Source organism: Aythya fuligula, chromosome 4 (genome assembly GCF_009819795.1).
Source record: "Aythya fuligula isolate bAytFul2 chromosome 4, bAytFul2.pri, whole genome shotgun sequence".
Lineage (NCBI taxonomy): Eukaryota > Metazoa > Chordata > Aves > Anseriformes > Anatidae > Aythya > Aythya fuligula.
The window spans coordinates 20874959-20893691 of record NC_045562.1 but is presented as its reverse complement, the minus strand read 5'-3'; the positions used below and the strand labels follow the sequence as shown (position 1 = coordinate 20893691).

General features: G+C 42.6%; 1 protein-coding gene across 2 annotated transcripts in view; it reads left to right on the top strand.

Annotated features, from left to right (window-relative positions):
- The first annotated feature begins 554 nt into the window (after positions 1-554).
- WWC2 (WW and C2 domain containing 2) overlaps positions 555-18733 on the top strand; it is a 99858-nt gene continuing 81679 nt past the window's right edge. For both annotated transcript variants that reach the window (XM_032186397.1, XM_032186398.1), the window contains exon 1: positions 555-876. In XM_032186397.1, the coding sequence (XP_032042288.1) occupies positions 746-876 (131 nt within the window). In that variant the 5' untranslated portion in view covers positions 555-745. The remainder of the gene's footprint in view (positions 877-18733) is intronic.

Below are 18733 nucleotides of genomic sequence, written 5' to 3'. Positions count from 1 at the left end.
AGCGAGCCCACCTGAACGCCCCCCAGGGCTGCGAAGCCCAGCTCGTGAGGCTCAGCACCTCTCGCCAGCCCCGACGGGAGGGCGAGGGGAGCTCCGTGGGGGCGGCCACGACCCGGGGCAGCGAGGTACGGGCGAGGCTGCCCCCAGACGTGCCCTGCGGGGCCGGGACAGCCCCCGGGGCCAGCCCCAGACGCGGGGCCGGCCCCCGGCCCTCAGACAAAGGGCTTGGGGCAGCCGGGGGGCAGAGGGCTCGGGGCGGCGGAGCGGTGCGGGAAGCCGGCCCGCTGGGGAGCCGCGGGGCCTCCCTCTCCGCCTCGCCCGTCCCCTGCCCCAGCCCCTGCCCCACGCCGGGCATTTTCCTGCCTCGCTCCTCGTCCCGCCCCGCTCGGGGCCCGGCGCGGTCTCGGCGGGCAGCGCCGTCAGGGTTAACCGCGAGGAATGCGGCGGGAGGAATGTGCATGCAGATGAGAGGGATGCTAATCTCATGCTAATGAGCGGCGGCCGCGGCCGCCCGGGGCTCAGCCGGGCTCCCCGCACCCGCGCCCAGACGGCAGCTGGGCTCCGCCGGGAAGCCTGACCCGGGCTGCCGCCCGCCCCGACATGGTGGACTGAGAGCCGGCGGCCCACCAGGCTTCGCCGGGCTCCCCCCAGCGCGTCCCCCGGCCTCCCCGGCCCGGGCGGGGGCTTTTCCCGCTTCCCTTCTTTCTTTCCGTCCCTATGGAGCAGCTACCCCCGCCCGCCGACCATGCCTAGGAAAGCGGGGAATGGGCAGCTCCCCTTACCCGATGGCTGGGAGGAGGCGAGGGATTACGACGGCAAAGTCTTCTACATCGACCACAACACCAAGCAGACCAGCTGGATCGACCCCAGGGACAGGTGGGTGCGAGGCCGGGGGGCACGGGCTGGGAGCACCCCCCTGTGCCTTCCTCCTCCTCCTCCTCCTCCTCCTCCCCATCGGCACGCTGTGTGCGAGCCCCTCGGTGCCTTGGTGTTGTCAGGCTTTTACGGACCGGGGGGGCCGGGGCACAGCACAACTCTTTCCGGAGGCAAGCGGGGTCGCTGGAGTTTGGGGAAACTCTGCCTGGATGCCTGGGTGGCGGGGGCCCGGGGACAAAAGGTGGCCCCGGGCGCGGAAAGCAGCCGGGCTTCCCGACAGGTACAAAACTTGGCGGCTCCCTCCCCAGCCCGAGGCGCTGCCCGGTCGCCATCCTTCCTTCCCCCGCCGCCCCCAGCGCGGCGGCGGCTGTGGGGCCGCCCCCCGGGCGCTGCCCCCTCCGGTGTCCCGGTGCCGTCCCCGGTCCCAGTTCTGTCCCGCCCGAAGGGGTCTCCGCTGCTCCCGGGGGGGGAGCCCGGGCTGCCCGAGGCCTCGTGTGTCCGCTAGGCCTCGGCAAGGCTCGTTCCTCTCAGCCCTCCTTGGCTGCTCTCAGCGCTAAAATCGGCAAAAGCTGCCCTAAAACGCGGCGTGAGCCGGGCGGGCAGCCTGCACGCTGCGAGCACATGAGTCGGTGGGGCAGGGCTTTCGGCTGGGGCTGGCTCCTGCCTCTACGGGGGGGCTTCAGGCTCCACAAGTGGCTGCCTGTTAACAGGGTGAGGCTGGGCGCCCCCGGTACCTGTGGTAAACCCATGCACTGTGGCCAAAGTGGTCCCGAAAAGTTCTTAAAAACCCAAACTTTGCCTATATGACGAAATCACGTGTATTCCCTATCACACATAACCTATACATATAACTACATACAAAATACAACACTGTGTGCCAGTTATCAAAACCTTCTAAAAGGCATTATAAATTTATGGGACAAGCTGTGCTGAATTATAAATGAAGGCCCGGCTTTGTATTTCGCTGGTGGAATTAGAAAAGGCCCTTGTGACAAAGTTTGCGGCCCGTGAGCTGCAAAGGGAGGCTTTGACAAGCATCCTCTGCTGTGTCAGGCCTGCTGCTTGTTGTACTCGGTATAACAGCAAATTCCAGCAATGGCAAACATAATGCTTAACGTGTTTTAAAGTGTAAGGGAGTTTAAATACCTTGTAAATATTAGTGAGCTGGTAAAGTATACAGGACAGTGGGTTTTATTACACCTGTAATAAACAGGCCTTTTGGGGTCACTGAGTTTATTTTTTCACTGCAGACAATAAGTCCTGTTTTTACTGTTTCTAGAAATAACATATTTAAAGTTTCGTTTTTAGACTTCTGTGTTTGCGAAGCAGATTAAAAGGTGGTATAACTGAGGTAAAGCAAAAAGAAAATTTGAGTCTACTCATTATAATACTGCCTCATGAGTATATCAGTTTATTTACTTTTTACACGTTCTGTAGCCTTCAATATTTGGTGGTAACATTGGTGGTAATATTTGGTGGTAACACTTGAGTCTTCACTTAACAGACTGTGCAGTTCAGTGAGTAACAATTGTCTGTTTGCCATCTTACAGGTATAGGATAAATAGTGTTTCATCAATACGTTGATTACAGGCGAAAGGGAAATCAAGTCCTGAGACCTGATAGCCTGTAATGAGAACTAAGGAAGTAAAAGACCTTGTTCAGAAAGTGTTTTGTGTGACTGACAAGGGTTAACAATTATTTCCAAACACCACAAACAGAAAGAGAGATTTTGTGCTCAGTGCTTGAGCAAATCTACAATTTAGTATACATGGCTCAACTGTGAAGCTGAATTGCCTGCACAGGAGCCTGACAAGCCCATTTAATCTGCAGTTTACACTGCTTGTATTTACAATATCTGTATTTACAATCTGTTTGTATTGGTGACCTGGTTTGGAAAAGCGTTTGAAATTGAATTGTTTGAAAGTCTCGTGATGACTTTGTTTGAGATTGCATTGTATTTTCCAGGTATTTGGAGAATGTATGTTCTGAAACCATGTAGGACAAAATGAGGGCTTCCTGTCAGAAAAACTGGAAAGTGATCTTCCAAGTTTGTTATTTCAGTAAAATCTGGAATTATGCTGTGTCTAACTTACCTGAAATAGTCAAAATGAAGACTATGGATTCTACAGGAAGACTAGAAACACATTACCTCATTTGATGATACTTGCAGACTTTGTTTTCAACTTTTGTTTTTTTCTGATGGAGTTTTTCATAAAGTTTTCATAATGTACTTGTGGAATATTACAGTACACAGGCTCCTAAAATCTTTTACTGGTAAAGCAAGTGTGGAATATGTATGTTTTTATGGACCATTTTTCTTCTGCTTTTATTGTACAGCATTCTCTGGATATTTTTACATAGAAAAGTGACACTTGAAATTTTAAAATAATTTTTTAACCTCTTTGATTGAGAAGATGCAAATAGTGGAGACAAGCACTGTGAGACGACAGCTGTATGTCTGTGGGTTGTCGGGTGTGTTTGGGCACAACTAGGAGTCCTTGTTACTGGTATAAAATACTCATGTCTAGAAATAACCTGACAGTTGAAAATAACATATTCCTAGGCTTCTTGGAAAATTTTGTGGGGTTTGTTTGTTTCCTAAACGTGCCAGTACTTGTTTCACTCACTTTTCTAGATGTTCTGATAGTACATGTAACTGTTACTGCTTATGTGGTGCAGGTTTGTTGACAATAATGATAACTTTGTGTACAGCTGTGAAGAAAATCTCACATCAGCTTCATGCTTGTGGCTTAGTTTTCAGTTTTGCCCACTTCATTTATCTGAGTAAACCCATTGACATTAGAGAAGCTCACACTAGCAAGGGCAAGAGTGACTTGGCTTGTGTATTTCAGGGAGTGCTGTGAAAGTTATTTGAATTGCTCTGTTCTTTAGATTCTTTTGTTTTCTTTTGTGCTGTTCAACAGTGATTTCTCTCTCTGAACACTTAGGTTATCATATTGGTTTGTTCTGAAGACTGGTGACCCAAGTGAGAAGGCACTCTGAGATGGAAGTGCGAGGAGGAGAAGATGTAATGACAAGAACATGGGAGTTGTAGTAACGTTTTCACTGGCTAAATATATGGGTGTTATTTCTTCTGACTCCTCCAAGCTATAGCAAACTGAGATCTCACTGATCTTATCAGTTCCTCTGAAAAAGATTTATTGTAGAAAGGGAAATAGCCAAAAATATCAATTGTATCATGCTGTTACTTGATAAATTTAGGAACAGACAGCTATGGACTGGAGAAAGTGAGCCAGAGGAAAAGGTGTAAAAGGGCTAGAGGAATTTATACTCTCTTTGAAGTTCCCTTGAAACTCTTGCAAGTTTCTAGGATGCTAAAATAATGTGTTTTTTTTGTTTGTTTCTTTCTTTCTTTCTTTGTTTTTTTTCATTGTTTCCTTTTGTTTGTTTTCTGATAGGCAATTAAGAAGGCCTTGCAGTTGAGACAGAAATTTAGAAAGGAAAACTACATTTTTTTCCATCATGTGGCACATTTTAAGTGGGCCTCATATTTCTTACAGTCCAAGGTGGAACCAACAGAGTAGAGCACCAAAGAGAAACAGAATAGGAGACAGGAATCTCAGTAACCTCAAATCTTCAGCAGTTGGATGATGTTTGTGTTTCTCATCAGGAATGCAGGGCTTCTTGTCTCCTGGTTTCTGCATAATAAATGGTCCATGCTCCACTACTCAGCATCACCGACTTTATATATATATTCTTTATTAATAGCTTACCTAAAATGAATTTTAGGCATAACTACATAAACAACAAGTGCTTGAGAAACATAGGATATGCAGAAACCAGAGAGCTTCTCTACTCAGAAATTGTGGAAGAATTTTCATAGTGCTGACATAAGAAGGTAATGCGGTTTCCATTGGTGCTTTCATCTTTTGGGGAGTTGAAGGCACTACAACTTCTACCATGGATTTCTGTAATTTGTGTGAGATTTGTCTGTCCGAATTAGCACTTTATTAGTTGGTGACAGTTAAACTTTGCATGCCTTTTTCCCTCAGAAAAGAAGGGCACATTTTTCTTTCTTTTTTACTGGAACTTGCTTTCTCTTGTCCTGTGAACATCAGAATCCCTGAGAAGGAAAGATACAGAGGCTGAAGCTACTTGAGCAGGAAGGCTGTCATCTTGTCTCCTTCCTGGACACTATAGTGGCTCAGGAGTGCTTGGTAGGAGACTTAAAGCCATTTCAGGTGGAAAGTTAGAGGAATGGGGCATATACTGTGCCATACTTCTACCTTACTGTGTTGATAGAAGTTAAGGGTAGCATCAGAAACAGGGAGGAAGTGGGAAAGGGAATAGCATGATGGGGATGTACCATTAGAGGTTGAAGAATACGTTTGGATCAGTTCTTTTTGTACAGACATAAGCTGTGTTGGGACAATAAGTAGAATAACTTACTTTCTGAGGTGTTCTGTGTCAGAGGTGCTAGGCAGGCACAGTTCTGTGGGACACTGGTGACTGTAGGTAAGAAACAACTTCTGGCACGTCTCCCCCCTGCCCCAGGAGCTGTAGTGGTGGTGGTGCCCACAAAATTGGGACAAAAATAGGAGGATGATTCACCTGTCCTTTGAAGAATTATGATGTTAAATTGAAGTGTTAGTCATTACATTTTGAAAGGGATGGTTCTTAATTCTCTTTTAAGTGCAAATTTTCACATTGCAGGTTTAAGGTACAACTGGAGCAATGACCTGATAAATCCTTTCTTCAGGGTCCTGATTGCAAAGAATGAATTTAATGGCAAACTGTCCCTGAAAGATTCACTTTCCCATTCCCTTTCTATTTCCCCTTGCTTCTCCCTTGTTGCTAGCAGTGGAGGATAGTGTGAGGCCTTCGCTTTTTGGTGGCATTGAGCTCTTGAGTGATTGCCTCACCGTACCTTAGGAAATAATAATCTTAATATGAAATAGTCACCTGTCTGTTCTGGAAAATCAGCAGAGGACCATTTGATGACACACTGAAGTGTACAACTTGCAATAACTGTGTAGTAAGATAGAACTATTACTTTTTTTTTTTCCCAGCTGTGTTTCCCAGTATCTTTTCCTGCCTTGTTTCAGCCTGTAGCATCTTTACTGTTTGTTCTTTATCCTCACTCCACATAATTCATAATTTGTTCATGTCTGCTTGTCTGTTCAGGAATGTGCATATTCCCTGTGAAACTGTCTGGTATCTTATTCTGGTTTCAGTGACAGGTTGGGAACTGCTTTTATTTAATTGCATATTTATTCAAAATAAAACCTGCGATGCAAGTACTGAACTCGCAATGAGAGACTAGCTGTGTCTGAACTTCTGACACCTTCATTTGTTTATCCGGTGTAAAGTAGCATTCCAGTATTACAGCGCTAATATAGCTGTGATAGCATCAGACAGTGTTAAAATACATAGTGATTGTGTCTGTGGGTTTTTTAACCAGTCTGTCATTTGCTTGAGGATATGTGTTGTTGGTTTTAGCATTAGTGAAAATGGCTGCGTAAATCTCAGATAACACTTTTATTCTTTATTTCTCTGGGAGTGATAGGGCTGCTCTGTATCTTTCATCTTGGAGCATGTAAAGTTAACAAGTCAGGAAATGCAGGCTATTTGCTTATGTGTGCAAAGTAAGTACCACTGCTAAAGCCAAGGACTGTGACCTGTTACGTAAAATGGGGCAAGTGGTCTAGACTGTGGTTTATCCAGACCTGTGTCTGTAGTGCTTACCTACCGGAGCTATGTTGATTAAAACCTATCTTGACTTGCAGGATAGCATTACTGTAGTTCTCACGCGCAATGTAAGCCATGCTCAATGAGAAATTGTATGCAAGAAGGAAAATACACCTTTTCTCAAATGGAGCAGAGCTGTTTGCTAGAGATGTTTTCCTACTACAACTAAAAAAAGGAACCCTTTGGAATTACCTGACACTTTCAGGAAAAGGAAACTGGCTTTACTTTGAAGTAATGGCTGAGAAAGAAGTTTTCATTGTATGGAGAAGTGTCAATAGAGATCAAATAGGACAAGTTATTTACAACTTTAAGGATTTGTACAGTTTTTGTTAGTTCTTGTCTTTTTCTAGCTACATAACTTCTGTTCAACTCTTTGGTTAAAATTCAATACTTGGACGTGTTATTAAGATTATTAGGAAGAATAAGCTTAGAGGATTCCCTGCTTTCACTTACTAATGTTTATAATGGATAGACAAGTTGAATTTTGTGAAATATGTTGTTGTTCTTGGCATTCTTTTTAGTCTAAAAAATGTTACAGATACTTGAGTTTTTATAATTTTTGTGTCACTCAGATGACTAGAAATCAGAAGAATACTAATGGAAATAATGGAAGATGTTGAAAATGGACCAGCATATGGCAATATTTACATGGTGACACATTTTCAGAAAGATACAAATAAAAACAATGCTGAGATTCCCAAACTATTACGCCGGGACATATAAATTCTTATTACCACAACCTGCAGGCAAGTAGAAGAGGTTTGTAGAGGGGTAATGCATCCTTCTGTCTGGATTGTCACGGTCCTGTTTACCCATCCCTCTCCTGACACTGAGTAGTGATCTAGGAGGCAAACAATAATTACCAGGAGGCGATTTGGCTCAAACAAGTTTTATAGGATTATTTTCCAGCAGAATCGACTTGTGTCATTGAATGTATACCAGTGCTGCTGAGAGGGAGGAGACGAGTCCAGAGCTGGGAACAAGAGGGGATGGCTGATTTCCATTGTCTATGAAGCAGATTAGAAATTCTTTGATTTTGGAGTATTTTTTTCTCATTTTTCATACAACACGTTATAAGCTCTGCTGCAAAGTATCACACCCTGCAGACATTGGTTTGCAGTAAAATTAGGCAAGAAGAATGACAATGTAACTCAAAGCTTTTGAGTGTTTTATTGGGTGAAGCATACTGGAGCTGTTTGTCTGTATGGACAAATTGACTTGCCCCTCATTTGGAAGGAGCAGCCAGTGGCTGGAAAGGAGAGTGATGTAGAAGTTATCTTCTCCCATCTGTTACTTGAGTTACTTACTACATGGTTTTGCTTTGTGGATGTGGGATTTTTGTTCTATTCTGTTTTGAAATAGCACATTTAGAGCTTTGCTGAATACTCTTCTCAGTGGTGTTTTCTGATTAAAACCACTGGTTTTAAACTGAAGTTCCTACCCAGTGAAGTCTGTCTCTGACTCTTGTGTTTTTAAAAAGACAATGAGAAGTTGGTTTCTTTTTATCTTATTTTCTTAAAATGTACATTTTTAAGGCTAATTTCCTTTTGGAATTTTTTTAAATTGTTTACGACTTCTGGGCCAAGGCAGTATGTCAGTGATATGAATGTATTCTGTCAACTGAAACAATCATTTGCATCTCATAGAACAAGATCAGATGCTATCCTTTGAACTTGAATACTGTTTGTACTTGAAGAAAGGCAACTTTATCTCATCAACTCTGAATGCATATTGTATTCAAAGTAACTGTTTGGATATGTAAAGACATGTATTGTCTTGGGACAGCAAACAAAGTCTGTCTGCTCTTGATTCATGCTATAAAGTACCGCAGGTTGGACATATTTTGGTGTATCTGTACTATTTTTCTCAACTCATTAAATCAAACTTCAGTCTTTATTTGAAAAAATAAAAAAAAGCTATACTGGAATGCTTTCCATAGTAAACTGTTTGTTCTTATAATCAGGATTTCAATGTCTAGAAATACCAGTCTTGCTTTTGCTTTCAGTATAGGGAAAAAGATCGAGAAGGATCTGTATTTTCAGCTAAATCCTTCTAGGACGTTCTATTTGTGTTAGCAACTTTCTCATGCTGTTAATGATGAAGAGTACTTTACACACCTATTGTTTCTTTTTAAAGTACATTCAAGTGTGAAACTGTAGTCTTGCCCAGATAAGCTTATCTATTTTATGGCCTGCGGATCTGGCTGGTGAAGAATTATTGCTCTGATTCAGTGCCGTGCCCTTCGCTCTTCAGAGCTTGCCTCGTGTAGCTGAGAATGTGTGACAAGGCTGCAGGTATCGCCAGGCAGATGGCAGGTGAACTTTTGGTGTTTGTCAGATTGAGCACAAGCCCATGGTGCTGCATGGCCCTTGTATGACGAACAGCGCCTGTCTTTTAGCTACGTGGCAGGTGTATGTCCTGGTAGCATCTTGTCAAGGAAGGGGACTTGCCTACAGCACAGGTACCCTTTGCCATATCGCTACGTGGCAGTGTCTGTTTTGATCACACGTTGGAGGATGCTCTGGATGTTTCTGTAGTGGTTCTGGAGGAGGAGGCATGGCCCACTTCAGCTGAAAATGCAGGCTTTGTAACCTCTCTTGCTGCCTGTGGTAGATTGCAGAAACATTGTCAGGGAAAGAAATTTATTTCCTCTTAATGAGGAAACAACGGGGTGGGATTTTTCCTTTGTTTAATGTTGTCAGCTGTTAAACTGTGGTCTTGTCCAGAAGCATCTGTCTCATGGCCTAATAATCTGACCAAGGAAGAGTAATTACTCTTACTCAAAGTCTTGTCCTTTCATTCTTAATTTACATTTACTTGATTAAGCTGAAAACATTTAGGAAGACTTAAAACTTTCTGCCTTTTCACTGGTGTTAACAAAATGTCTCTGTGAAAGCTAATTCCTGTTAGAAGTAACCACGTGCAAAGCTTCAGCTGGTTAATAAACAGTTACTGTGCATCAGCTAAAGATGTAATCCTGATTTTAAAACTACTTTGTAAAATGCAGTTATTGAACAAATGGTTACAGTTCCTGTCCTGTGATTTGATTCAGTTTCAGGAGCCAGTCTGGCTGCATAGGACATCCAGGTGGGTGCTGCTGTCCTCACTGTAGCCTTATCAGTGTGGAGCCTGAGCAGAGATTTTGCCTTCTGCTCCACGAAGACCCAGTGGGGACCACAGGCAGGGAGCAGGGTTTGTAGTGCAGTAAGGCTGGAGTAGTTGTGAGCCAAACAAGGGAGGGAATGTTTTGGTTTTGTTTGTTTTGGGAGGGCAGTGGGGAAGTGGGACATGTCATAGAATGTAATGCACTTTGCTCCTCCGATGTACTCTGTGGTTACAATTGCTTATAAAGCTCCTTTCAACTATGTTGTCTTCTGCGTTTTTGTCTGACATGCACATGATATAAACCTTCTTCATGAACTAAATGACGTCTCTTTTTCCTATGTAGTCTGTCACTCAGGTGCACTTCTACTTCTCTTGTCAAATATGTGTTGTTAATTGGAGTTTGAGTTCAATTTTCTAATGTTTTGGCTGCCTTTAGTTAACAGTGAATGTCTAGTTTCAGGTATTATTGTTTTGTATTTGTGCTTCCTTGGTGAAACGCTGACTAATGCAATATCAAATACATATATTTTTTTTATTATTATTTTTTAAGAGGTATGGCAAACATCCTATGAGATACTTGTGAGCTTTCAGAAGCTTAGGAGCTTAGTAGCCTATTTCTTTAGGATGTGATGGCTGTTTGGGAATGTGTTAACACATAGCTTCCCTTCCTAATTTGTCGCTTGTTGTTGTAACTTTGGGGGGAAAAAAAAAAAAAAAAAGTTAGGTCATAGTTCTGCCTTGAGAGCTGTATGGGGCTTAATTATGCTTTTTTGCACTCCTGGGGGATGTATAGCTGGGCATGCCAAAGCCCACTCAGTTCCATCCAAGCTGATCCCATATTCCCAAGACCTATATGGTGTGTATTCACCTTAACAAAGGGAAAAAAATCAAGTCCTTTTTAGCTCTTCCTATCAGTGGCTGTCTTAACACATTATGCCATTTATGATAAATTTTCAAGCATGACCTTGCAAACATTACGTATATATTTTATTATTTTTTTTGTCATTGATTAATTTTTCTCACATTTCCTGTAATGGAGAGTTTTACTGTCTGCAGGGTCTGACCCAAATGGCATTTTGTTTTGGTTTTTATTGTTGTTGCTTGAGACATTTAGTACAGGGTGTAGAGATTTGCATTTGCTTCCCCCTCTTCTCTGTTTTGTTTTGTTTTGTTTTCTTCAGTTTGGACACAACTGAAGAGTGGTGAGAGATTCTAATTTGGAGTGCTGTGGCCTTCTCTCCAAGAGAGATTTGCAAAATAAGCTATGATAGGAGTTTAAGGCACGAAACTATTCAGTACTAAATTCCAGAGAGCGCAGCGATAAACTGCCAAAACTGGAATTGGAATGTCCATAGTGTTGGAGTGAAAGAGGGAAAACAGAATGCTGCTGGGATGCTGCAGCCTCCCAAGGTCTGGCTTGAATTTTTCCCTCTGAAGTAAAGAGTAGCGTTCCCTTTAACATACCGGCTTGGAATGCAGACCTGAAGAGAAGCTCCAGCTACCGCTGTGTTACAGTACCTAATGTTCCTGTACAGGAGGAGGTTGGCTGAAGTGTTTCCTATTTCCCACGTTCTTTTGCAGTTGTCAGCTTTGTTTCGTACAGAAGTGGCAGGCTGAGGTGGTGCTTCAGTGAGTTACAGCATGAAGAAGGATCACTTGGAATGGGAGCATTAAATATTTAAAATACTTCTTTCTGAGACATCAAGTAGTAAATAATTGTTCATAAGAGCATGCAATGCAGGGTAGTCTGACAAGGAGCAAAGACCTTCCTTCTGTCATGTCCCGTGTATTGCAGTGTTTGAAACGAACTGTTAAAGTATTTACAATCATTCTGGTAAATGGGAGAACGCTATGGATGTGAATAATCATCTGAGACCTCTGCGGGACATTCCTGAAATACTGTTCAACTGACTAGGGAAATTATGGGATGCAGCAAAACACACAAACACTGCGTACTCTTTAGTCAGGCTCACGCAGTCAATGGTTCACTACTATACTAAGTAAGGCATAATACAACAGGAACTTAGGCATTAAACGTGATTTCTTCGAGTTTCTGCGCTTCAGATGTTCTTTACTGTTTTTTATTGTTGTTTTTTTGGCCCCCTCTGTTTTTCTATCTCCTCTTTCAGAGAAAGACTTCAGAGAACTAAAGTTTGAGGTTCGTAAAGGAATGTCTCTTAGTTAGACTGCTGTGTTAGCTCATTTACTGATACTACAGTCTAGAAGGTGAATTGCTCATAGCAAAGCAAATTATTATGGTGATGTGCATTAAGCTTTTGGGGTCTTGTTCATGTTGCTTGCTTGTTGTGGTGTTCGGCCTCACTTGCTAGCACTGCTTACAGTGATGTAAAATGCTGTGCTAAGGGAGGTTGTTGATCTGCATTCAGGACCTGGCTGGCCCATTTGCTCAGAATATGTGAAAATCATCAAAACTTTGTTTTTTTCCAGGCAAAATTTTGGCAAGAAAAATAAGCCTTGATGACAAATGTAGAAGAGTTAAGTATTTTTCCTTTAAATAAAAAAAAAAAAAAAACATAAAATCTTTAGAACCTCCTGAAGCCATTATTTCCTGTCCCTATTTGTATTCTGTGGAAGAGAGACCTGTAAGTGTTAAAACAAGTATTTCAGGGTTTTATAACTTGCCTTTTTTGCATTATTGACTGGGCAGAATGTGGCTTTATTGGGGGAGATCATCAAATTAACTAAACGTGATATTTTGGAAAAAAATCTTTGTTTCAGAGAAGTAATGTGTTGATCCTGTCTGGTTAAGTTCAGGGAAAGCACCTAGGACCATTCCTCCTATGAAGTCATTAATCCCAAACACACATACCTTTAATGGCAAAATTCAGTGATGACCAAGGAGTTACAAGAGAAGGACACTAAAATGTGCTGAACTGGAGGGGGAATTATGAGGGGAGAGGGAGGTTACTGGTGGTGCTTTGCCGTGCGATGACATTAACAGAATCATTACCTGCTTCAGCAGCATCCGCAAAATAATGTAGATCTTATTTTGTTCTTGCTATAAGTCCCATGAGCAAAAATATAGAAATCAGCTTTCTTTCTTCATTTGAAGACTCTTTCTGCACTATGTAATAGTGAAATAGATCTCTGACACCCAGCAGTTAGCGTGTACCTTGAATTTTAGAATTTGATGGGGAAAATGTAATATACATCTAGTGATTGGTTTATTAAAGGTACCTGTGTGAGGGCTATGTTATTTGCAGTGTAATCTTAAAATTAGTCCTAGTATATGTACTCAAAACATCTCATTATTATTTTTGTCAGTTCCTCCAAATGTGACTTTGGAAGGGACAACATTTTAAAGTTTGTTCCAGAAAGCACTTTGAGAGATACGGATGATTGAAAACAACTCTCCTGAATGGCACCTTGCTGTACTCCATAGATCATAACAGCTTTTATTCACCACTGTGATTGTTTTTTAAATTACTACCTGTGGATGAATACTTGAAAGAATTGCCCTGCTGGCTGCATATTTGGTTTGATTGGGGGCTATCTTGAAGTTGTCTTTAAATTACATGGGGTTCTTGATGATCCTAGCATTTTCTAATCTTCTTTCTTCTGCAGTTTTGTTTCATAGACTCTTGCAAGTTTAGGGAGAATAATAATTCTCTTTAATTTTTTTCGTCTTAAAAAAAAAAAAAGTCATTTTGAGCTAAGATATTCAGAGATGCTTCTTTCAAAAATGATAAACGGGCTGTTTATTTTGCATTATTCTTCCCCTGAAGATGTAAATTTTGTAATGAATGATTATTTTACTAATAGTTGCTGATGGACTGGAAACTGTTTAATTTATACAAGATGCATTTGTTGCAGGGAGAACGCCAAGTGACATCCATGAGAGCGGTGTACAAAAGCAATGCTGCTTTAATACTTTATTAAAGTATCAGTATGGCAGTAATGTGCTACATGTTTTTCAGAGATGGATGTTTCATTGGACTGTCACTAAAAAGGCAGAAGAAAAGAGAGGAAATGAATGTCACGAGACAAAGTGACAGTTGAAGTTAGCTGAAATATTTTGAATAAACAGCTTTTTTTTTTTTTTTTTTTTTCCACAAAACTTGCAGTGTTGATAAGTCCGTATAAAATGTTACATTTTTCTGTGTTGATGAAAATTTTGTCAGGGAGCTCTTTTGGGAGCATGAAAGGCTGGGAAGGTTTTATTGCTTGTTAGGCAGGGCGCTGCTCTGGAATGTGAAAGAATCAGATTCCAGTCCCCGGCTGGACTCAGAGCGCCTTGGTGCTGTGGAAAAGCCATCTCCCTGCCCCTGATGAAGGGGACGGGGCAGGTACCTGAACACCCAGGTCCGTTTCCTTCACAGCTGCAACCCGAGGCAACAGGGAAATCAGCCTCCAAGTCGGAAAATGGAGCATTGCAAATGTTTTTCTGGAGGGGAAAAGCAAACAGAGGAATAAAAAGAAACAATGCTGTAAAAATTCCTGTGAAACGTAATGGTTGTCCTCTCGATAGCAGTGAGGTGTGCCTATCACTGGAAATATTTAACCAGAGACAGTTCTCAATCTCCATAAATTCCTCTCCGATTTTTATCAACAGCCGTTTCCAGCTGCCGTGCCCCGTGTTCCCTCTGTTCCTGGTGCACGGCCTTCCTTCAGTCACTCAGGACATCACCCCAGCGAACGAGCAGAAGATAGGAGGGTGATGGAAAGAGGGGGCCGTAGCCCGCCCAGGTATATCACCCCGTCTGTGGGATGAATAAAAGGAGGTGAGGGTGATGGCAGCGGGGGAGAGTGACATTTTTCGTTGTGCTCAAGTCCACCGTCTGGCTGAGCATGGCAGCCTAACAGCACAGCTCAGGCTGCTGGTGGCTGGCAGGGAGAGCACGATTTGCTCTGTACAGTTCTTGTTAGGTTGGCTCCTTGGGCCCTGCAGACAGGCTGAGCCAGGCCTTCCTTCTGCAGATCCCTAAAAACCGAGTTCACGAGATTCTAGCTGGGTTTTGTGCTACCTTTGCCCTTGGAAATTGCTTCCCCCTTTCTGCTTTCTTTTTCTGAGGTATTATAGCAGCTGGAGGAAGCAAGACAGAAGGAAACAAGGACACAAAGGTCAGCGTTGAGGTGTTTCAGTCCTTGTATTGTCTTAGCAGGGAGTTCGGTTTGTTATGGCAGGCTGCAGATATCCCCTGTACCTCAGCTGAGGGATTTCTGACCCTTCTCTGCCTCATTCTGTATGCAGCAGCTGCAAACCATGCTCTGCAGGCCCTACTCTGTCCTGCTCTGCTCAGCTGACAGAGAGACTTAGTGGTCTTTCTGCCTAGAGTGACTTTCACAGGAACATCCCACCACATGGATCCCTTTGCCTGTGTCCTCACGGCCCGCAGCAATTACCCAGGCTTATCGAGAACACGGTCAGTCACAACACATCACTGTTACCTGGGCCACCCGTGAAGGCCTTTGGTTATGGCCTAAGCATAGCGTGTGACAGTACGGTAAAGGCCCTTTGGGCATTAGTTAAACTTCCCAGTCAGGTTAGCGAGAGGCTTCATCTTCTCAAAGCTTGCTGCAAGGATCCAAAAATGCCCCAGCCTGCTTCCTTCAGCTGGCACGGTGGATTACCATGCTCCATCAACTGGCCTAATTCTTCGGCTGCCGGTGAGGGTCACCAAGCACTGCTGCTTACCTGCCTATCTCCCCGCGGCTGGTTGCAGAGGGACAGCAGGAAGAACAATCCGGACTTGGACAAACAAGAAGACAAACTGTTTGTTTCTTCACAAACCCTATCTGTCTCTGTTGCACGAGGCCGTGCATTTCTTCTGTGGGCTCTGGTCAAGCAAAGCCAGGTGTCACTACCAAAAACCAAACGTGTTTTATGAAGGTTTTTGCAGGCAGAAGTCACTTCTGGACAGTGCTGACACAGAAATGCTGATAAAGGCTGAAATCCTGTGATGTCAAGAAATGAACTGTGCTTTTACTCAGGCTGTAGTTCTTTGAAGTGATGTTGCTATTTATATAAGCTACGTAAACCAAATTGGAGACCTTGCTACAATCCATTTATTGTTAATTTAAGTGCTAGAAACACGGTGACTTTAACACAGAGGAAACAGTAAAGTGAAGGAGAAAAGAAATGCGATGGGCAAAATGAAACATTTCTTGTCTCTTTGGCCTGAAGCAGTGATGTCAGCAAAAAGGACAGAGCCTAGGCCCTTTCGCCCAGACTTCAATAAAGAGCAGAGTTTTTCCACTATGTGACCAGTGTAAAAACTAATGACCACAGGATTTGGGGTTGAGAGAGGATAAAATTACCATATCCTGAAAAAGTGAGTGCAGAGCTATGCAAATCACCTTTAGGAAGAAATTTAACTGCTTTAGTTTATTGCAAACCCCTACTTTTCTTCCTTGATGTTTTTGCCTATAAAGTTCAGATCTTTACAGCATAGCACAAAAAGAGATGCTCAGTGTACTGACAACTGAAAGCATGAACAGCATGAACTGATCATCCCACAAGCGCATTAAAATGTTCAGAACTAAATGTGAAAGAATGGATTTTTCATTAAACAAGCATGCAGCACTGATGATTCCTCTTAACTTCTACCATTTCAAAGACTTGACAGAAGATCAAATCTCTCTTTTTATGGCTGATTTAAATCAATCATTGTTCTGTCCGGCAAAATTCCAAGCCCACATTTGAAAGCTCTTTTGAGAATTCTCCTTCCCCCACCCTAGGTTATATCTGCCAGATCAGGAAATTCCAGCTTCTTCTCTTAAACTTACTGTGGAATCCCCAGAGTCTGAAATGCAGAAAACAGATTTTTGCTGGACTGCAAATAATCACGATCCTCTTTTTCTTCCCTAACCTTTTCACATGCTCTCTAAAATAGAGCTTTAGCCATGCTGAGCGCTTGCAGATAAGCTAAAAAAGAATTGCACTGAGTGTCAGGAGTTTGGAAGTCTGTCCTCGTTTGGTCCAAGTCCGTGCTCGTACGCATTCTCTTTAAATGTTAATCTTCCTTGTATTTGTTTTAATTGCTTTACTTAATATACTGTAGGGCGTTGAAATGCATGCAGGCACTTAATGGCATTTTTAACAGATTAGAAGTTTGGCTCCTATTTAATTACACTGCTCCCATTTTTAAGCTTTCCAATCCTTCTGGAAATTGTTTTAGACGACTGATGTTTGTAGGAGGAGAGTCAGAAGTCTAGCCTCCAAGCAGATACATTTTATTTTAAAAGCTTGATACATTTTATTTTAAAAGCTTGAATGATACATGAAGTAATTTCCCAAAGGAACCTGAGGATATCATGTAGAATTGGAGGAAAAATAGTATCTCAAAGTATTAATATGTATGTTAAAGATTTTTCACAAAAGCAAGTGATGTAGATTGATTTATGAGAGATAGTATGAGACTTTCATTGAAAAGTTTAAAGAGATTACACAAGTAATTGGATAGTGGAGATTTGTATCTGGACTATCTCTTAAGAGCAATCTTCTCTGTTCAGTTTAAAAGAATAATAAATGGCAAATGGAGATGTAATGCTTATCTTGGCAAGGAGTGACTGCGTACTTCCAGCGTGTGAGCTATTGTTGAGGTTTTTCATTACTCAAACTGTGTAAAAACTTTACATCTAACACAATACTTAAGTGATTTTTATGGAGTAATCATTTAAAAATACAGTGCCTAAGAAATTCCAGAAGTCTGTGAAATCGCAGCTTTCCAGTCAGCTGAATTTACTGAAACATCGCTTATATGGCAACTTGCCTCTTCCAGTACAAAAGATATATACGGTGTGGGAGATTACTGTTTAATCAGTTGTTTATGCTCAGGTGGTGTTTTTCCATGAAAGTGCCTCTGCTCAGTGTTTGAGACAGTATTGTAGCTTTCAGTGTTGTTGGCAATCTTTGAAAACACTTCTTACTGGAGCCTCATTAAGGAACTAGTTTTGGCTTTAAAAATCAAAAAGCTAAAGCTTCTCACTGAAGGACAGAATGCTTCTTAGATTTGTTTTTGGCAAACATGATGGAAGTCAGGTAATATGCCTTTGGTGTAGAAGGAGGCTGTATGTGGAGCATTTCCTTGGCTTGCTCTGGAAAGGTGGGTAGCATTCACAGGATTGGGCTCTTCAGGGATTTACCTGGTTTTGCTTTGAAATTCAAGTAGCCAGGAGATCAAGGTATTGCAATGAGTAGCCATTTTCCTAATTGCCCAAGCAATTCCAGTTCATAATACTGTGGAAATCAAATGCCATTCTCAGTCATTTCTTCCTTTTTTTTTTTTTTTTTTTTTCAAAGCAGGACTTTGCAACCAGTTCCAGTTTGTTGTTAGCCCCAAAAAATCTTCACCTACCAAAAGCAATCTCCTAACTTTCACCACATAAAGACTGCACACTGTAATTAAACACCTCTCCAGTTTTGCATGCTTCATCTTATCTGTTTTAATAGCTTCATCTTAGGGAGTGTTAGTAGCAGTCATGCATATTACAGCATTGCATGCAATGTCCACGAAGGAGCAGGGTTTCAGAGGCTGCCCCATGACTTGTCCGTACCAACCCGAACTGGGGCTGCGGTTGTTCCACCCTTTAATGTAGCATGGGCATTTGTACCAGTGGTGAACTGGTTAGGCAGCTGAACTGGTGTGGAAATTAATAATCAAATCCCTCCACTCTTGCTAGTTTATTTCTTTGATCTGGCTTGCTCTGGAGTCACGTGTGTCAGCATGAGTGGAAGAGACGGGGCATGAACGTGGAGCTGGAAGTGGCAGGAGAGCAGAACCATGAAAGCCAGGTTAGAGCTGACTGAAGTGGTAGGGAGCTTCAGTATTTGGCATGGCACAGGCAAGCAACAAAAATAATTTTTCTTTAGGCAAGATATCTTACGGTGGGGTTTTTAAGCACCAAGACAAAGGCAGGCAGGCAGGAGTGAGTCTACTTGCCTATCTGCGTGCATGCTTTGGCGGCGTGGCGATAGCAAAGATTTAAAAACTACATGCAAAAAGCATGGCTAGCTGTGAGATCAGACCAAGGTACTTGGGCACCAGATCTCTGATAACATGTTCCACTGCCTGCTTGTCCT